At 35.9% G+C, this 20,876-nt stretch overlaps 1 protein-coding gene across 1 annotated transcript in view; it reads right to left on the bottom strand.

Moving 5' to 3' along the window:
• Window positions 1-20,876, bottom strand: part of LOC145660941 (otogelin-like protein) — a 45,261-nt gene that overhangs the window by 11,690 nt on the left and 12,695 nt on the right. Inside the window, exon 4 of the mRNA XM_081726381.1 lies at window positions 15,633-15,806. Coding sequence (XP_081582507.1) covers window positions 15,633-15,806 — 174 coding nt within the window. The remainder of the gene's footprint in view (window positions 1-15,632; window positions 15,807-20,876) is intronic.

The raw sequence follows: 20,876 nt of genomic DNA, 5'->3' as shown, positions 1-20,876 counted from the left end.
CTAGTGAAGTAAAATTCAGAAAACTTATTTAGCGCGAAAAACCTTCTCATTCACTGGAAACAGTGCTGTGTTGCAGAGAAGCACTGCAACGATCAGACCCTTTAACTTCCGAGATAGGGGAAAGGAGACTTAACATTTGCTCCAATTCCCGCGCTGAAGGAATCTGGTCGTTGTATGCTCGCTGCAACACAATATAAATTAGAGACTCTGTGACGGATTATTTTTCGCTTTTTAAAACGGATTAACGAAACGGATAGTTACAGAAGTAAAAAAAAAAATGCTATTTAAAGTATATATGGGAGTATTAGAAAGTATTTTTTCTGTTCTTTACTACTATTGCTAATAATATTTTTTTCTTGAAATACTTTGGTCGTTGCGCAACGCTGCAACACTAACATTAGCCTCCACTGCTGTATATACTGACTAAGTTCTACGCAGTCCGTATAAGGTGAACGTCAAAGGGTTGGAGTTCGCAAAAGACCAACACTAACAGAAACATGTGCGTTTTATTGGGTTTCTACTTGATAGGACTGCGGTCAGAATTTCTGGATTTTGTCGGAAACAAGATCTGTTTGGGTGAAAAGTCGAACGTTTGGGTTGCCATAGGCTTACAAGAAGTAGTTGTAAGTGTAGCAAAGTGCACAGAAAGAGAGAAATGGATGTTTTTTTTTTTAAAACGCTCCTTAGCATCTACAGCATAGATCTTTTCAGTAATCACTGGCTTTCGGATACGTTATTTACATTGAAAGGTTAGAAAGTCCCGAGACCAGCCAGAATGCTCGCCATTAAGTGGTCCAACGGCAGGCAGTTGCAGTATCTTCAGCGTTTGCTTCTCTTCGACCGATTCCGCCAATAGAGTGCCTAACCGTAATTTATTGATAATCTGTCCGGCGTTATGAGTAATAACTATATAGGTGAGGAAAGGAGACAAGCTCTTAACTTCATTGGAATGATTTGCTATAGTATTGATACTATAACCATCTTTATCATCAGTTTCAAGATATCGGACCATAGGCATCACGATACATGTCTTCTCTACACTATCTGATACTAGAGAATGTGTCTCATTTTTGTTTGATTTGGTGATTTTCCGAGAAGGAGAGGCCGGATCCTATTTTAAAGAGCTACCAAATGTACATTTATAAATGAAAAGCGTGTGTGAACACCACAACTTCACACCGGGTAACTTGTGGGGAAAACTTAAGATACTTCTCTGACTATCTCATAAGCATGGCCCCACCGTAATATCAGCGTGCTTCCACTCGGTCAAAAGGAATGAGAGTGAAAAATTTCCCGTCGACATAAACACATGGCGTCGGGAAGAGAATAGTTGCAACTAAATAAATCAACCTGTCGAACTACAAAAAAAAAAAAAAAAATCATCAGCCCACAAAAGAAGAAAAATTGCATATATTATTATTTTTTGTCCTTTTATTATTTTTAACATTTACGTGAATAGATTTTTGTATTTTATTTTCAAAGATTTGGACACCAGATAGTACAAATAAAAGCAGATTGGGATGGTGCATATCCACTCCAGACGGGGGAAAGCATACATTTCTTAAGACTCCAACTAACCATTCAGGGCACCACTCCATCCGAACTTGCTGGGTGCGCAAGCGCTTCACTTGTGTGTCCCATGGCAAGGCGTCCATACGCCTTAAATTCCACAAATCAATTTATTACAAACAGGGCATAGCAAGGTAAGTATCCAAAAGAAGCAGTAAACATCCGTGACGTATCTTTCTACTTTGCTAGATCGTAGGTTTTAAATGCCGAGTGATCAGTCCGGCACAACCTAAAACTTGGAGATCCTGTGGCTGACTGCAGTTCCCAAGAACTGGGTGATGAGTGTGCTGGGACCTTTTATTTTGTTCTCAACAGAAATACAATAGGATAAATTACCCATTCTAACTCTGAAACAGACATGTTCGAGAAATGTTTTCTTATTGTGGTTCGTAATATATTTGAGTGTTCTCTTGTTAATCTTTTCAATTAACCTCTGGTTATTTTGTATAAGCTGATTTTCCAAATTTTCAGATAAGTAGAGCAACAAGTTTTCTTCTTAAAACAGAATGCTTACTAAATTTGTGTATAATAGTTCAAATGTATTTGTGGCTGAAATAATATTTTCTATTTTGTGTTGCATTCTTCCATTCAAAGACTTCAGTCTATCTAGCAAATCGCAATGATATACTAGTTTGGCACATAAAAAATTATCTTCTAATAGTCTCGCATAATCAGAGTTTTTGACTTGAAATGATAAATAACCCCACACCAATCGCATGATTTTTTCTTTTACCACTAGAACGCTAACGAATTTTCAAAAACCGCAGGAAATTGACATCGTTTACTCTTACAGAGTTGTAAAGCTTTTCAGCTAAACTACAATTCGGTGGTCTTGTTTTTATATATATTGATTATTTAAATAGTTGTTCGTAACATCTGTTTTAGTAGCCCCTTAGCAACAGTTCTCATAATTAACACATCTCTATAAGAGAATAATGAATTACCTCTATAGACTTGTACATTTCTCTGATGATACTTATAAAACGTTTGATTTTACCAGTTAATGGTGTTCCTCCGCTAGTACGAACAGAACTGAAATATCTCTAACAAATGTTATGACCAATGAAGTAATTATTTTCTTTGCAAAAAAAACTACTTGCCTGTAGTAGTTTCATCTACGTTCTTGGGAAAATAAAAATTTTCAGTAATATCTAAATTCTAGTTACACCTATTAAATCTTACAAGATAGTTTCTACAATATGCGTTAATACTTTTGTGCAACTAGAACAAAAATAGCATCAGGACCAATTTACTGTTTTCATTAATTTTATTCTCGTGTAACATTATTTTTAATCTGCTGATATTACTATTAGTTAACGGAATTTAGGTGTTTCTTTTTCCGCCGTATCAACAAATATAGATCACAGACTGATTTAACAAAACAGTTCTTTCGTATATAAGATACTAAAGTTTGCTTCCGAGCAACGTGAAATCGCATTACAAGTAAGCTGACATCATTATATATACGAATTCGTGGGAAGCTTCAATGGAACTTTACATTCTGCTCACGTTCCTTGAACTAGCACTACCGCGATTGCTGGTAGAGTTCCGATAACATGATCCAGCTGTCTTTTTTTCAATCAGAAATCTATCCGTGATAAAACTGATATATAATTATTTCCTTTAAAAAATTGCACTAGGACATATTTATGCTACATATAAATTGACTAACAAAAGATTCTTAAAAATTGGAAGGAATACACAAAACATCTGTATACTCAAAAGAACTACCCACGGTATATCTATGGAAGCAGAGGAAGAGGTTGATGATGAAGGAAATGGATGCAGTATGTTGAAAAGTGAAGTACAAACCATCAAAGACATGAGACGGGAGAAAGCCACAGGAGACGACGACATATTAGCAAAACAATGTAACGAAAGTAATGAATTTATTTATTAACAAGATCTACCTGATTGGAGAATAACCAGAGAACTTTCTAGATGCTACAATGATTGAATTACTCAAGATAAAGCAGAAAGTAAGTCCAGAATTACCATAGCCAAAAAAAAAAAAAAACATTCAACAAGAAAACATCACTCTTAACTAGCAGGCTTAATATTGACTTAAGGAAGAAGTTGGTCAAATGTGAAGATTTAGACAGCTTCAAAATGTGGTGTTGGAAGAAGATGGAGAATATAAAATGGACAGAGAGAGTTACAAACGAAGATGTTTTAAAATAATAAAGGAGGACGCTTTCAGCCAACATGTTTCGTAGAACGACTAGTTAGATTGGGCATATCTTGCACAGAAATTCTCTTCTTCATAAAGCTATCGAAAGAAATACGGAATAAAGCCAACGAGTAGGAAGAAGACGAACACAATTGATCGATGACTTTAAAAATAGAGGAAAATACTGGGAGTTAAAACAGGAAGCCAAAGATCGAGAAACGCGTACGAAATATTACAGGTCCAAAACTGGCAAAAATGTATTAATAACAGGATCTGTCAAAACGCAGAATAATTAGTAATAATATACTGAAACAGATTAAGATGTTCTGATATGTCTCATAGTGTAAACACTCGTTTATTAATTCGCGTAAAAAGGAAACAAAACACTGTTGCAGGTGTTCGCCATCAATCATAGTCGTCACCAGGTATAAAATAAAACCAAACGTTCTTGTAGGCGTTGACTAGTTTAGTGTTCCTCTAAATAAATTGAAATGTATAAAAGACTTGATGATAAGTATAAAAAACCGTACATAGAGATTTTCTCAATGAATTACCAATTATTTTTAAATTCAAAAATTTTGCCATACACTCCATGGACCTGGATATTGACCAGCTCCTATAGAATAGTGTGTTCCTATAGAGTTGTGGTGTGTGGTAGGCTTTCTACTGTGTACTAGTATTATGTATGTGAATAGATTAGACTTATGATATGTGTTTTTCTTGTACGAGGAGTGATCAGAAAATAAGGTTACAAAGTCTGCAATGAAATGTGTATTTAGTACAATCAATACAGCCAACATATAGTACATATACTAGGTGTATTGCGAACATTAGCAGGCCTAGTAATGGCCATTTATTTACTGCTACTAAATCTGCGAATATGTTACCATGTCCTCACTGTGAATTCCAGATGATTAGTTATACACATACGTAAAAAGCATCAGGTTATAAATGGGGACGAAGATTGTTGTCATATCGATAATAATAGCTATCCTGATTATAGAACTACACATACTAACATCTCTAAACACAATAAAGGCACACAGAATATGACGTTGTATAACTTGGACAAAATGTTAATATCATTAAGGCCCTCAGCATATATTTTAAGGCGTGTCCCTCGAGGTGCTTGAGCTGCAGTTGCTGATGTGTTACTTCACGTAACTATTCCAAACGACGAAAAAGATTGGGTGAATTTGTTTTTATTTTCATTAGTTGCACTAACGGCTCCCAAACAATCAGAAAATATAAAAAATCTTAGCTCCTAGGTACAGTTCGCTGCATAGAAATTGTTACAAAAATTCTAAGTCCAAATTAATAACAAACTTTTGCCCCGTTTTCTTATGCATCCAGAAATACATGTCTCAATCGTTTAGTTGCTTCTAGTATTCAATACAACCCCTCCCCCTCCTTCACTTCTCCTTGTCTAAGGCAATGAGTGTGAATTAGTACACTCTTTCCATTCAGCTGAAAAAGAAACAGGAATCAAGTTTAAAACGTTATAGCTTTAAAACCGTCTTCCCATTCGTTTGTTCTCAAAAATTCTTAAGAGCATAAATTAGAAAAAAAAAGTCGCACAATGTTCCCAGAGCTTCATAAAGGCCTTTAGTTTCATTCCTTCCCTTCTTTAAAAACTGCAAGCTAGTAATATGCTCCCTAAGAAATCTATGGAAATTGCCAATAACGGTAGTAAGTTTTGTGCTTCTTAAAGTCTGTAATGCACGAACAGAGCTATAAAATATCTACTGAGAGATATGAGTGTTATTCAATGATTCAATTCACTTCTTTTCAGTAATTACAAGCAAATGTTCCAGGGGGTCATTTGGACAGGACAGGAGGGTGTAATTGCCCCTCCCTTGAGCTTCATAAATACGTATTATTTGATCAAATGCATAGTAATACACTAATAAAAAAGTGAAAATCTTATGTCGGCGGGGAATCCTCCCCGAATAAAATCGAAAAGACACTGCTTTCAGCAAAAAACCTATAGAGTTACGATAGCACATTGCTAGAGAGCTTACATTTGCTTTCAAGAGTCGAACGTTTGATCTCAAGCCATATGAGTTCCTGGGCGACATTGAGAGTGAAAGAGAGAGAGAGAGGGGGGGGAGAGATTCAAGTATGGAGACAGATAGGGATCATTTATATGCACAGATTTAGAATTGGGGAAAAATGATCGGATAGCATTTGTATTATGACGAAAATTGTAATTTTGTATAACAGAAGAAGGGAAGGTTTCGAACTGCGAGAATCACATTAGGCAGTTGTCGAATTAAGGTGGAGAACACCTTTTAGAGCATCAGATCATTACGAAGGCAGAGAAAGATCTTAAGAACTGAGGAATTAACGATTTAAAATATCTGAAACTTCTGAGACAGGTTTCGAACCTCGACTTTATCCATTCTGCTGCAGAGAACTGTATATACTCCTTTACATACGTTTCTTTTACCTACGTTGAAAGCTAACTTAATGGGATATTCCAAAAGTTGGATGTGCCGTTCAGATAGGACGTAAACCTCTTGTAACTTAGTTTCAATGTATCGTGGCGGATATAAATCATTGATCAGGTGATGGCGACTACTTTGAAACAAATGCAGAGTAGGAGAATTAAATCAGTCATATCTGTGGTTTCGTGAGAAGAAACAAACTTGTGAATCAAATGTTTAAGAACAACTCAAGTTATTAATATAAATTTTGCCGAAGTTTATTCACTTATATCATCATTCTAGTACTCTAGATTTAGTTCTAGTACTCTGCAATTTTTTCAAAGCAGTCGCCACTACCTGATCAATGATTTATATCCGCCACGATACATTGTAACTAAGTTACAAGAGATTTACGTCCTATCTGAACGGCGCATCCACCGAGTCCACTTTTGGAATATCCCATTAAGGTAACTTTCAACGTAGGTAAAAGAAACATATGTAAAGAAGTACATACAGTTCTCCATAGTAGAATGGATAAAGTCATGGTTCGATAACTACAAGATTCGTGGTTCGATACCCGTCTCGGAAATTTCAGATTTTTAAGTTCTTAATTCCTCACTTCTCAAGATCTCATAATTATCTGATGGTCTAAAAACAGTTCCCCACCTTAATTCGACAACCGCCTAATGTGATCCTCGCAGTTCGAAAATTTTTCCTTCTTCTGTATGACAAAATCACAATTTTCGTCATAATACGAGTGCTGTCCGATCATTTTCCCCATTTCTAAATCTCTGTATATAAATCATTCCTCTCTGTCTCCATACTTGATACTCTCTCTCACTTTCTCTCTCTCTCAATGTCGCCCAGGAACTCATATGGCTTGAGATCAAACCTTCGACTCTTGAAACCAAATGTAAACTCTCTAGTAATGTGCTATCGTAGATTTTTTGCTAAAAGCAGTGTATTTTAGATTTTATTCGGGGGTAGGGGGGTAATCGCCGCCGACATAAGATTTTCACTTTTTTATTAGTGTATTACTATACATTTGATCAAAAAATACGTATTTATGAAGCTCAAGGGAGGAGGAATTACACCCTCCTGTCCTGCTCAAATGACCCCCCTGGAACATTTCCTCGCAATTACTGGAAAGAAATTAAATGAATCATTGAATAAGATTCATTTCTGTCACTAGATATTTTATAGCTGTGTGCGTGCATTACAGACTTTAATACTAGAAACAACTAATCGATTGAGACATGTATTTCCTCATGCATAAGAAAACGGGGAAAGAGTTTGTTATTAATTTGGATTTAGATTTTTTGTAATATTTCTATGCAGCGAACTGTACAACAAAGAGTTGTCTTTGGTTGATGTAGGTATTGACGCCTTAACCTGGCACCCAACAAAGAGAAAGAAATATCTTCCAAAACAGAATGTTTCCAATCTTAAGATTGTTGAAGACAAATTTGCAGATGTTGACATGCGAGGAGGAGTCCATCTACTAATGTCAGATGATACTGTTGCAACCCCCGACATTCCTATGTTTGAGACGCTATTGGAGAAACATAGAACCCAACCTAATGAATTTTCTTTACCGAATCTTCCTGATGACCCGAACAGCTGTCAAGGAGTTTCGATTAATGAAGTTAAGGTAGCTATTAATTCTTTTCCATCTGGTAGCGCCGGAGGCCTCGCTGGTCCTCCCCCTTCGATTCTCAAAAATCTTCTATCCTGTCAAGTACTTGAATCGAAGGAAAATCGAGATCTGTTCTATTTAATTATTTCAGGAAAAGTCCACTTGGAAGTTCGGCCATCGTTTTTCGGAGCCAAATTTACTGCTCTTGAAAAGAAATGTGTTTAAATTAGACCTATTGACGTTGGTATTGTCTGCCGCAGAACATCAGCAAAAATCATATACTTGAGAACACGACAGCCTGTTAAGAACTTTTTGTCTCCCCATGAACCTGGTGTTTGTATTCCCAACGGAGCCGATGAAGCTGTACATGCAACTCGAGTTTATTTTTCTCCACTCACAATGCCCCTAAGGCTATCTTAAAGCTGGATTTTCACAACGCATTTAACGAGCTTCGCCGGGACTCCATGCTCACTACACTGTTGAACGAATTTCCTTCAATCTGTCCATATCTTTATCAATGTTACGATCAACCCAGTGATCTATTCTTAGGTGATCTACTATTTCATCCCAGAGAGGAGTACAACAAGGCGATCCCCTGGGTCCAACACTCTTTTACTATAACCATTCATTCCTTAGTGAAATCAATCAACACTGAATTAAACATCTGGTATTTGGATGATGGGACTATCGCTGATGAACCTGAAGTAGTTATTTCACCTCTAGCATAAATGAATGAGAAGGCGTTTGCACTTGGCCTACATTTGAATTTTTGAAAGTGTGTAGTTGGATTTTTTGGGTCAGATGAAATTAAGTTCGACATATTATTTTAAAAAAATGACGAAGCTGCCCAAGGAATACTTCTCCTAACTAACCAGGATGCTTGTCTTCTAGGCGCCCCTCTCACGAAGCAAGCATTTACCAATGTCCTGTTAAGAAAAATATCGAAGTTAGAAATTTTTTTGTCTCGTTTCGCCTCGATTTCTGTCCGTGCAGCTTTCTTTCTTCTATGTACTTGGTCAATCCCTCGTTTGAACTACTTCTTACGGTGTTTTTCATCTTGGAATGAGACTCCACTGCTTGAGAAATATGATCTTATCCCTAAAATGGGTCTGGAGTCAATTTTGAACTATTCCTTGAGTGATGACTCTTGGATGCATGCATCCTTACCTGTTGGACTAGGAGTTCTTGGTATTTGACTAATCGTTGATATGTCGATTCCTACCTTTTTAGCATCCTACCAAGGATCTATTCGTTTGATCGAGGCTCTCTTTCCACAAGGTTACCACCTGGACCCAGATGGAATAGTTTAAGAAGGCCCTAGTTAATGGATACATATAACAGACACGGACCATCCAGAAATCAGCAAAAGAGGTTCACAGGCATCTTGGTACACAACAATAGCTGCAAATTCTCATGAAATCCTTTTACAATCCGTTACTGTTCCAGAGTATAAAGCTAGACTTCTTGCTGCGTCATTCCCCCATGGTAGAGAATGGTTAAATGCGTTAACCTGCACCCAATTAGTTCTTCACATGTCTAATGAAACTTTTCGAATCACAGTAGCTTAAGACTAGGTTCAGCAGTTTGTGAGCCACATCGCTGTCCAGCTTGCAGGGACCAAGTTACCCAACGCGGCTTGCATGGCCTCTCATGCATGAAGAGCATTGGCAAAAATACCAGACTTTCATCTCTTAATGACATCATTTTGCGAGCCCTCACAACAGGAGGAATTCCTTCGATTCGTGAACCGTCAAGCTGTTGTCATTCTGGCGGTAAACGACCTGACGGCATGACATTAGTACCTTGGATGAGAGGCAAATCTCTAGTATGGGATTTTAAATGTTCGTACATATTTGCCCATTCAAGCCTCCCATTGACTATTATGAATGCTGGAGAAGTTGCTAGTCGTAGAGAGGCAGAAAAGGAGAGGAAATACAATAATCTCGTCGATAAATTTATTTTTGCTCCAATAGCCATTGAGACCTGTAGGTCATGGGGTTTTAAAAGTCTTCATTTTATCAGAGAGGTAGGAAGACGTATATCTATCGTTTCTGGATGTGTAAGTTCGGCATCCTTCTTAATCCAACGTATATCCATTGCGATCCAACGTGGCTACGTTTTGTCAGTCCTTGGTACGTTGCCGCCTGGAAGGGAACTGTAGGAGACATTTCTTCTATAGTATAACAGAAACAAGGAACAATATCATAACTGCAAGTGTTAAGTACACTTTTAATGTAAAAGTGATTTCAGAAAATTCTTGTAATTAAATTATTATTTTTTAAAAAAGTTAGACTATTTTTATATTAATTTCAACAGAATGTAATATTTGCTTCAATGCTTTTCCTTATTTTTCTGTGATGGCACTTTTGTTTGAATTATTATGTAATGTACTGTACATATACTCGGTTATTTTTAATATTAGTTTAGACACATGTCGCATCGTGGAATGAGTTTGAAGATTCCCTTCTAGTAAAAAGTCCTGTCTTTCGGTATTCAGCCAGTTGTCAGGAAGCATTCCACTTCTTTGTCTGAAGCGAAGCGACGGCCTTCTAGGTGCTGCTTCAAGTGCTTGAACAGGTGAAAGTAGCTTGGAGCGAAGTCTGGGCTGTAGAGAGGTTAGTCGGTGATGTTCGAGCAAAGCTGTTTCAACAGTGTATTCGTTTTCTGCGTTGTATGCTTGTGCGCGTTGACGTGAAGGAAGCTGACACCCTTGGTGAAAAGTTTTGGCTGTTTCCTCATCTCAAGGTCTCACAGTATCGGTCAGTGGTCGTTGTGCACAGTCTTTCCGAAGACCCCACGAGTATGACACCAGCGATGTCGTGAAACACTATGGTCATTGCCTTCAAAGCAGGTGGAGTCACCTCAGACTCCTTTGTCTTTGGATTGGAATGATTCCAATCCTTGATGACCGCTTATTGCGGAGGAAGTAATGGTGGATCTATGTTTCGTCATCCGTGACAATGTGGAGAAGAAAACGGTTCCTCTGCATGAAGAACGGTTCCAAAAGTTGCTAATTTGTCCCCATGGGCTTCTCCTTATTGGGTGGACAAGTTACTTGGAACCAATAAGGAAGATATTGTGCCTTATAGGAAAATATCATGCACAATGTCACGAACGCTTCCGAACGGCATTTCCAGCTCTGAAATTCTATGCCGTAACGTAATCCTCCTGTTCTCTTAAATCCACTTCTGGTCGGTGACGTTTACTCTACCTCACCGAATTTTCGACACCATTTCGCGATACTGACAAAGAATCACAGTCTCTCCGTAAACCAACACGGGTTCCGGTAAATTTGAGCCGCGGTCAAATGTTTTGTCCACTCAAAACGCATAACTGAAAATTAAGTCTTTTCAAGACGAGTTTTCCAAACGACTACATATTTGTGTTTATTTAGAACTAACGCCGTAAGTGACGGGTGGCCGATAATCTGCACAGTTACAGTAAAATCTCAACTAATTTTATTGAATGCCTTTATTTACAATTGGATGCTGATGATACTGAATATGAACACGCATTGTAATTTAATATTAACTGTGGGGCCTATTAATTGAAAATACTTGTAACCTGTAAGTATAAGTTGTAAGTAGTTAAATAAATTTCACAACTTTTTCCACGACAAGCATAGTGTAATATAATAACTAACTAACTTGAACGTAGTATATACAGTATACTACAGGCAATGTTACTTTTTAAGGTAGTATAATATTTAATAATATTTTCTATCCAACATTTCCATTTTAGCAAACAAGTAAGGTTGTTCGACAAACTAAAAGTTAGATATAAGAATTAGAAGTTTCAATTAATTACGATTTGAACCTGTAATGTACATCGAGCTCTAAATTTGGGAAGAACAACAAGTTTAATAGCAAAAATTACTATATCAATATTATTTCATTTTATATTACTCTGTAATAACACTTTTGTACAAGACTGGTCAAATTATCCCAATCAGTTATTTTCAGGAAGTTATCTAAAACTGATTATAAAGGTTAGATACATAGTTTACCCTACATGTATATATAATCGGCATGATCACTTGTAAATAACTTCCGAAAGATACGACGAAATGGAATACATTTATCAGTATTATACATAATTTTTTATTACAATTATATATATATATACAAGAGATCTGTTTTGTTAGTAGTGTAAATATAGATTATAAAAGAATTATTCGGTACTATATATATATCCTGATGTTTTATAGTTAGCATTTGCGCCATTGGACATATGGTTTCTACTTATTATACTAGGTTTGGCGGTTAATACTGTGGAATGTTTACAATAGATGGAGCTACAGTTGAATGCTATTAGATGCAAGATGCTGTGTGGTATATTTCATTTCAGTGAGAAGAAGCGCCAATCCGTCAGAAGTCTAGTGAGGTGAAGATATTAACTTCATAGATATATTTACACTCAAACATGGTAATGTTCGTGCTAAGAAAAGAACATAATGTTGGAGGTATTGATTCATTTATTTTCAAGCAAACTGCTGAAATTTATCGTATACTCCGAGAAGCTTATGGTGAATATACTCCTCTCAAGATACGTGTGAACGATAGTTTAAACGCTTTGAAATTAAAATGATTTTAATGTGAACGACAATGAACGGTCAGGCCAGCCGGAAATGTTTTGAAGACGAGAAACTGGAAGCATTATTGGACGAAGATGTGTGTAGAACTCAAAAACAACTTGCCGCTAGATTAACCGCTGCCCAGCAAACAATTGATTGTTAGAAAGTATTGAGAAAAATTTTAAAGGAACGGAAATAGATATCACATCAACTCACCGAAAGACAAATGGAAAATCGAAAAGTCACCAGTGAACTCTTGCTTCAACGGCAACAAAAAAAAAGTCCTTTCTACATAGACTAGTCGCTGATAATGCAAAATGGATTTTATTTGAAAATTCTACAGAACTACGAAACTACAAAATCAGTAGTCATGACATTTATGAAGCGCGTTACAAGCGAATACGATGTGTGCGTTCACGGAGATATGACGATAAAAATTTACGTAGGGTATGAGAAAAAAATAAACGTTACAAGCTTGCTAACAAAGTAAGAGTAATATCGTGATTAATAACATCAAGTGCTTTGCTGAAGTCCGCATAAAGTGTGTCAACTTGATTTTTATTGACAATTTTTCTTTGTTAATAGACGAGTGAATTCGCAAGATTAGTGATTGTTGACTTTCTGGGTAGAAACTCATGTTGGCTTTGCGAAATAACAGGAGAGACATTGAAATATATTTTAATTCTTTTAGCGGGTGCAGAGATTATAGCTATTAGTCTATAACTTTTTACATCAGTGTTATTTCTACTGGCTTTAGGAATTGGACAAGATATCAGCTACTTTCCATCTCGTTGGGAAGCGAGAAATAACTATCACTTATAAAATATGGTCTGCAGTTGATGTTTAAGTAAATGGCAGCAAGCCTTAATATATATAGAGTTGGATTTTGTCAGGCCCTCGGGAAGTTCATGATCTGAGCCACGTTCTAGCTTCTATGACTTCTTCGACTTCAGCATAAGAAAATGGATCTGATTAAGCAGATCAGAGAAAACATGATGTGATAAACGTTCAAGATCATACTCAAATTAGTTATATGAGACTAGAAAGTGTTGTATAAATATATTAACAATATATGTTTCGATATTTAATTGACGTTCTTCATAAATCATAATACTTCTCTCCGAATTACTGTTTTTGTTTTTAACATAAATCCAAACGAATTTCGAATTTGCAAGTATATTGGATTCGAAATCATTTACGTATTTTTCATGAGCGCTCGAAATTTCATTTTTAGATATTGTTTGTAATTATTTCAATTTATTTGAATGATACGTAATATCCGCGATTCCTTTGTCTCCATTTTCTTCGATTATGCTCTTTCCTCTTTATCAATTTGATTATGTCTGGCGTGAACCGAGCAGGATAGTTCTTATTAATTTTCCTACGTGGTATACACTTGTCAAAAATATCATTCACTATTATCATATAGTCTTTTATTCAGTAAATATCAACATCCTCGTCAGCCGTAAAACTATGAGCTACCGTTTCTTATTTAGCAGATGCTACTTCCCTATAAAACTGCTCAACATTAGCTTTATGAAAACTATAATCTGATTTACTATGTATAGCTCTAGTACGGGTTTTCTTACTGTAAGGGCGTAGTGAGTTTCGTAAGGTACTAAAGGTTGTGATTCACGTACCACTTCAATATTCTTATATATGCAAGCTCTAGATCTAACGTTCTGCTAAAGTGTTATTATTTAGTGTTTTTAAGTTACATAAATTCATAAAATTAAATAATTCCTGACAAATTCTTATAGAATTAAGAAAATCAAAATCAATTCTTCTTATTTGCCGCTGATTCCAATCGCCAAATAGAACAATATTTCTTTCCGTTTGGAAATAACTACATAAGTAATCAATATAATTTTGATACACGTTGTTATTAGATCGAGGGAGAAAATACATAAGACATTACTTACAGTAATTTTTATAACAATAGAATGCGAAGTTATATCTGGTGGGGGAAGTGACCGAACTTTGAAGTCTTTGTATAACGCTAATATGGTACGCATAAGTCGAGAAAGTGAAAAAGCTTTTTCACACCAGCCAACTTGAGTGAGGCTTACCTCATTCACACGAGGCAAATGCCGGTATGGTACCTAACATACATGTCCCAGACCGCTTCATTCCCTCCTCAATCCTTTCTTGCTTGCCTTTCCTCGAATAGTTTGATCGACGAGGGACGTCGTCCTTCATACGTGACGAGCTAACATGGCCATAGATGCTGAAAACCCAAAAATCTAATTCCTAATTCCTAATCTGTATTGCTAACAGAACACCACCGCCTGTTTTTCACTAGTGTAAATTAAATTTATATCTAAGCTAATAACTATATATATGTTATGTCATCAAGCAATTCATTGTCAGCTTGGCTATTAGTCAGCCAAGTTTCAGTAATTGCAATTGTTTGTAAGTTAATGTTTAGTACGATTTTGTCAAATGAATTCTGTTTACTTCTAACACCTCGACCGTTCTCGAAAAACATTAAACATCGATTGTTGTAATTTGAAACATTAAAGCTGCTGAAGAAGTTTTTATTACTTACTTGTGAAGATACATTAGAATATTTTCGTTAGGGGATAATATATGACCTAGTTGGTTTTCGAATCAGTTATTTCTCGGTGAAGGGGTAGAGGAATTACTTTTATCTGTGGAATTCTACTGTTGCTGCTGATTGACAGGTGTTGAAGGGATTTCAGGTGTATGACTGCAAACAGTGTCTCCGCTGCTGAAATTGCGAAAACTCGGTGAAACCGTTAAGAGAGGTCACTACCAACAACAAATGCTCAATCTAACCCACATTTTAATCACCAACCGAAAACAATGGGCAAAGGACACGGCAAGGTTATTGTGCTTCATGATAACGCACCACCATACAATTGAAAGCTTGTTAAAAACACGTTAAAAGACCTTAACTGGGGAACATTAGTTCACCCGCCGTATATACCAGACTTTTCCCCTTCAGATTATTACTTGTACCGCTCGATCTCACACGCATTTTCTGAGCAGTCCTTCACAATGTATGAAGAAGTGGAGGTGTGTGTCTCAGAATGGTTTGCGTCCAAGTACACCAAGTTCTATTGTGATGGTATCCACAAATTACCTGAAAGATGGAAGAAATGAGTAGGTAGTGATGGTCATTACATTGAATACAGTATATGTGCTGCTTCTGTTGAAATTATCGTGTTTTCTTTGCTTATAATATCCACATTATTAACCGGTACATCTTGTATTAAAAAGTACACCTGTACCCACCTATGTGTTTTTCACATTCCATGGCAGGTATGCACACACCATTTAGACGAAAGTAGCCCGCTTTGCAGAAACACCCTCTCCTGCAGTAACCTCCGGAATGCAAGTTATGATCTTCATCACAGTCATCAACTTCCTTTCGACAGTGAATTATATATTCCTCATTAGGTGGACACTCTGAAATACATAATGTAAAAACATGTTTGTGGCAACAAACAAAATCAAACGAATAAATGATAATAGTTCAATTATAGTACACCAAAGCTATAAGGATAATATGCCTGGGTTTGCTTGGTGAGGTTTGGCGGAAAGGGACGCTCAAATTGTAGCAAAAATCTATCTTCCACTCTCAGGTGCCTGCCACCATGCTTGAATTCAGAAGTGGTGTTTTAAGGCAGGGGAACGTCTACCTAAAGAGTAGTTCTTTGCCTGATTTCGTAGTGCAAGGTTTCAAAGGTACGAAATGCAATTTACTAACTAAAAAAAGAACAAATGATAATCTGATAGTGCAATGTTCGGGAAATATAGATACGTTCTACAAAACTTTAACGAAATCTGAAACTAGTTCGTGCTTGACATTAGCATCATTTGAGTTTACCTGTGACGTTCACAAATCCTGACATCACTTTACAGTTATTTTTCAACCCTTACTATTGCTGCAAATCCAGGATTGCATTGAAAACTTAGTTTGGTGAAAGTAGTTGGCATGTTTATAACCTGATCATTGAGCCAAAGGAACATCATAAATTTTTGTTGGTTTAGTGATTATGGTGGCTTTTTCGAAGTACAGTCTACAGTACACTTCACTTCACTTTATACAGATTTCTACGTTGGTGAATATGCAGAAGAGTATCACAATACTTGCTCCAATCCTTCTCATACTTAACTAAAATAGGCTAAAGAATGCATTGTTCGCACATTTATCACAATTTACCAAATATTTTGTGTGTTGTTCCTTCTCGTTGTATAACGCTTTCTAGATTTCCCATGTTTAATCTCATATCACCGATTTTCTTTTTAACTTTTTCGAACATCAATACAAACAGATTATAAGAGAAAATATTTATTTAGTCGCTTTCTTCTATTTGATTTACTACGATAGAGATGTGTGGAGAGACCCTGTACTTCTATCATGTGGATTTTTTTACCTTTTTAAATTATAGGTTTTTATCAGAGACTATTGATAATACAGTATTCTATTGTTCATTGTGTTCAATAATTAAAAAAAGCTGTTAATAGAATATTGAAATCGAACAAACTTGTTAAAACATATTTATATCTCAACAACCTTTAAATTGCTTGAGTAGATAATATGTAACATCAATATTTAAAAAATAACTCAATAGAATTTAATTAACTAATAATTAATTAAAAGACTGATACAAATAATTTCCGAAATAATTGAAAACAACTATGAAAAAATTGAACTTCGTAATGGTCTCGGACCAACGTTTGCCTGCAAAATATCTCTGTTAGATAGTAGAATGGAAACACATAAATCATGAAACATTTTATAGTGATATTTAAACTTTCTTAATGCAGTGTAGAACTCAGTTATGTCAGGGAAGGCGTAAGATAATATCTGCTCTAGATTTTGAATTTCTGAGCTGAGGTCAGGAGGTTGCGCTAGCCAATGGAGAAATTTTAATTAATTTTGATGTTCATGAATTAAGGCTTTAACAGCTCTAGCAGCATAAATTGGTATACTGTCTTGTTAACTTCTGTAATTGGGCAGAAGAAATACAACATCTGGTCCATAAGATTCACGTGTCACCATTGTAAGTAAAGTTGTTGTGAATGTAATCATATGTTCAAAGGAATTCCGGGACATTGTAGACCACAACTTTGCATTGATGCCACAATGTTTGACGATTAGAAGAAGATGGAAGTATAATATGTCTCGTTTGAAACACATACTGCCGTATTCTATGGCTGTCTGTCACTTCTTATTGTGAGTAAAATAAAAAATAATCATAATTATTTTATGTGTTTCCTATTATCTGCAGTAAATTATTTTATGTTTTTCCTCATTCTTCTATCTAAATCGTTATTGAAAGGGAACAGTTGTGCAACTGCAAAATAACAGTGAATGTCTACTTATCAATGTCGCATCGAATGTGATTGTCGCGATACGTTTCTCTATATGAATATTGAATTCCGCAGTTATTCCTGCAACATTCGTTCTGCAGCTCTAGCTCACAATCCTCTCTAATCTTTCGATATTTTTAATGACGTTTGCTTACTTCCACTGTTACTCTTTGCCGATGTTTTTACACCATACGTTCAGCTAGCCGCCGACATCATGGGCACTATTTCTCGTAATATACACATACTAGTTATCTTAGATACTAATCACCCAAATAACTGCCCATAAACAAATTGGCCTCTTCAATACTTGTATAGGTATATAATTTTTCATCAAGATCACACGTCTAATCAAACAGACCTCTTGTATCGTAGCTGATGTACTACAGACGATAATTTAACATAGTCTTGTTTAGAAAGTCTTCGCTTGTGCTAGCACCTGACACCTCTTACCTTTTGTACACTGTAGGTGTTTGAATTATTCAGTTAAGTTTCTATAAATTTAAACCTCAAAGCAATAATTTTTATTCAAGGCCTTAAAGTGACAATACCCAAGACAAAAAGTAGTTGGCATGATCAAAGATTTGAGCTTTCGTCATCGTGATGGAACTGATAAAGGAAAGTGACCAAGTGAAATAACCGTGACCTTGAAAAATAAACCCGTGAAACTAAACTTTAGTTGTCCTGTACATTACGAATGCACCATTTTTGCCATACTTTTGATAACATGTTACTTTAGAGAAGAGAATATGATATGATCCTTAGCGTTAATAACAGGGTAAAAGTGTAAGTAGTAGAGGAGAAATTGATAATTTGGAACGCTTTTCTGGTTTTCCACCGTCAATTATAAAGTTCTTGACTGAATGATTTCACGTATAACGTTTGTAAATACCACTTTTATCTTTGTAATAACATGTACCTCGATGCGTTATTGTAAGGAATATTTTGCGTTCTTTCTACTGCATCTTTCACACAGAATTCTTCTGAAGTTTAAGTCTAGCACACAATTCGATGTTATTATATTGGAATCTTAGGGAAAGACCTAATTGGGTCTGGGTACCCAAGCACACAACTATTTTCCTAGGTACTCAAGATCATATATATATGCTTAGATCTCTAACAACAAGGTACACGTATCTGAACCGACATCTCCAAGTTATGCAGAAATAGTCATCTCTGCCATCATTTCGATCACTTACTCATTCTTAATCGGCATAACTGTGAGACGTAAAACTCAAAGATTTTATTTCATTTTCACTCACTCATTCACTTACTTTCTTCATTTTTACGATATAGAAATACACCACTGAGTATATATTCAAAAATAATGAATACTGGTGTGGAATTATAAAATTGGAAAAATAGTGAGAAAAGGGAGATTTGGAAAATGAAATCGTAATATAAAACAATAGTAGATTTTACAATAAAAGCCAGCTTCTCTCATTTTTAACCAATATATAATGTCTTCTGCGACTGATATAGGTCTGGTCTTAATATAATATCCCATAGCAATATTGCGTGTATAGAAATCAATAGATTAACGTGTATACGCATTTAGAACTGAAAAATGGCAAATATCTGCAGACGCGCAAGGCTATTAAGAACGAGACATACAAATTCTGTCATACATAGAATAATTAAAATGTCATACACTAACATATTAAGCAACGAACTTATTTTTCACAGAGTTTTGATTACGACTAATTCTCACAGTAAAATGAAGATTAAAAAATTTGTTGTCAAGCGTATTTCCTTCGAAAAGCTGCAGAAAAATGTAAAGAGCAAGACGAGGTGGAAATGGCATTCCCAACTTCTGCATCTTTTCATCCAATTATTCTTTTCTTACGTGTGGAATTTGTAGCTATTTTTATCGTTATATTACTCTTTGGTATTAAATTCATTGGAACCTCTATCTTCTGTAACTGCAATTTTGAGAATGATTTTGATTAGCACATAATTTTCGAGCTTCACATATAAGCTTAACATTCCTGACTACCTCATTTTTCTTTTTTCTTTTTTTTTCTGGACGTAGAAGTACACAATTATATAGAAAATAAGTTAGTAGTCGCTAACTTCCTTTTCTGACCTCCGCTCGATCTCTTATTTTTAGTACTATACCAGAGATATTTCCTAGTCAGGGACGTAACTCCTTCCGGAAGTTAAATATATATGTATATATACAATCAAGGTTGGAAATACGTAATATACATTACCATGAAACGCCATTTTCCGAGTATCGTAAAGAACTTCATTTTCGCTTACCACTTCTCATTACATAGTACCTTACTGTGGCAATTCCGACTGAAAGCTTCTAAAAACACGTAACTGTGTTTTTAAACCCTCAAACGCATGACATGCGTCTGAGAGGCAAGACACGTTAAAAATAATACCTTGCTTTGTATTTCACATTTGCACGCTAAATGTCTCTCACATCTTTTAAAGTATATTTAGAATAGCGTTACAGAAAGAGTTCCTTTCGTTGCTACAAATAAATTATTTAAGGATATGTTTTCGATCTCCTTTTTAAATAAGAGCTCTCTGAGGCCCACAAAGTTTTCACTCCCCTATTTTACGTAGTGGCTAACGACAATGTTCATTATCCCATTTCTTTATACGAAATTATACCAATAAGTTCTTCTGATTGGAAAGTCTATGGCGATTTAAAAAGAATTCAAACTCTATACAATTGTGTTGTATCGGTGTTATTGTCTGCAGCGATGAGTACGGTATAACACGTTTTCTAAACACATTCTCTAAAGCGGGTTACATATATTCAATTGTATATATGTCCGAGGATTGGTCGGGTATGGGATGATTCTCTAGTTCAACAAATATTTCTTAAACCATGCCCCAGCAGTTAACTGAATGTGTGTATTTCCATCCTAGAAAATGCCATTATTGCAAAAGAATAGCACTTAGAGCCTAGAGTGTACATACCAATTAAAATGCCGATATAATAGAGGACGACCACTCGGCCGGTAAGCGTGGGCATATGACCATTGAAAACCAAGATGTTGAGGTTCACAGCATCGTACTAGCTCAGTTATGTGTCACATTCGGGCGAATATACCGTGGATCAAACGCTTCTTTTGTAGGCCGTCACGCATAAACAATGGCTGTGGTTTGGAATGAGGTGAAAGATCAATCATTCGATCATGTCAA

Source organism: Thermobia domestica, chromosome 9, assembly GCF_964235325.1.
Source record: "Thermobia domestica chromosome 9, izTheDome1.hap1.1, whole genome shotgun sequence".
Classification (NCBI taxonomy): domain Eukaryota; kingdom Metazoa; phylum Arthropoda; class Insecta; order Zygentoma; family Lepismatidae; genus Thermobia; species Thermobia domestica.
The sequence above is the reverse complement of the archived record's forward strand: the minus strand, read 5'-3'. Positions and strand labels throughout refer to the sequence as shown.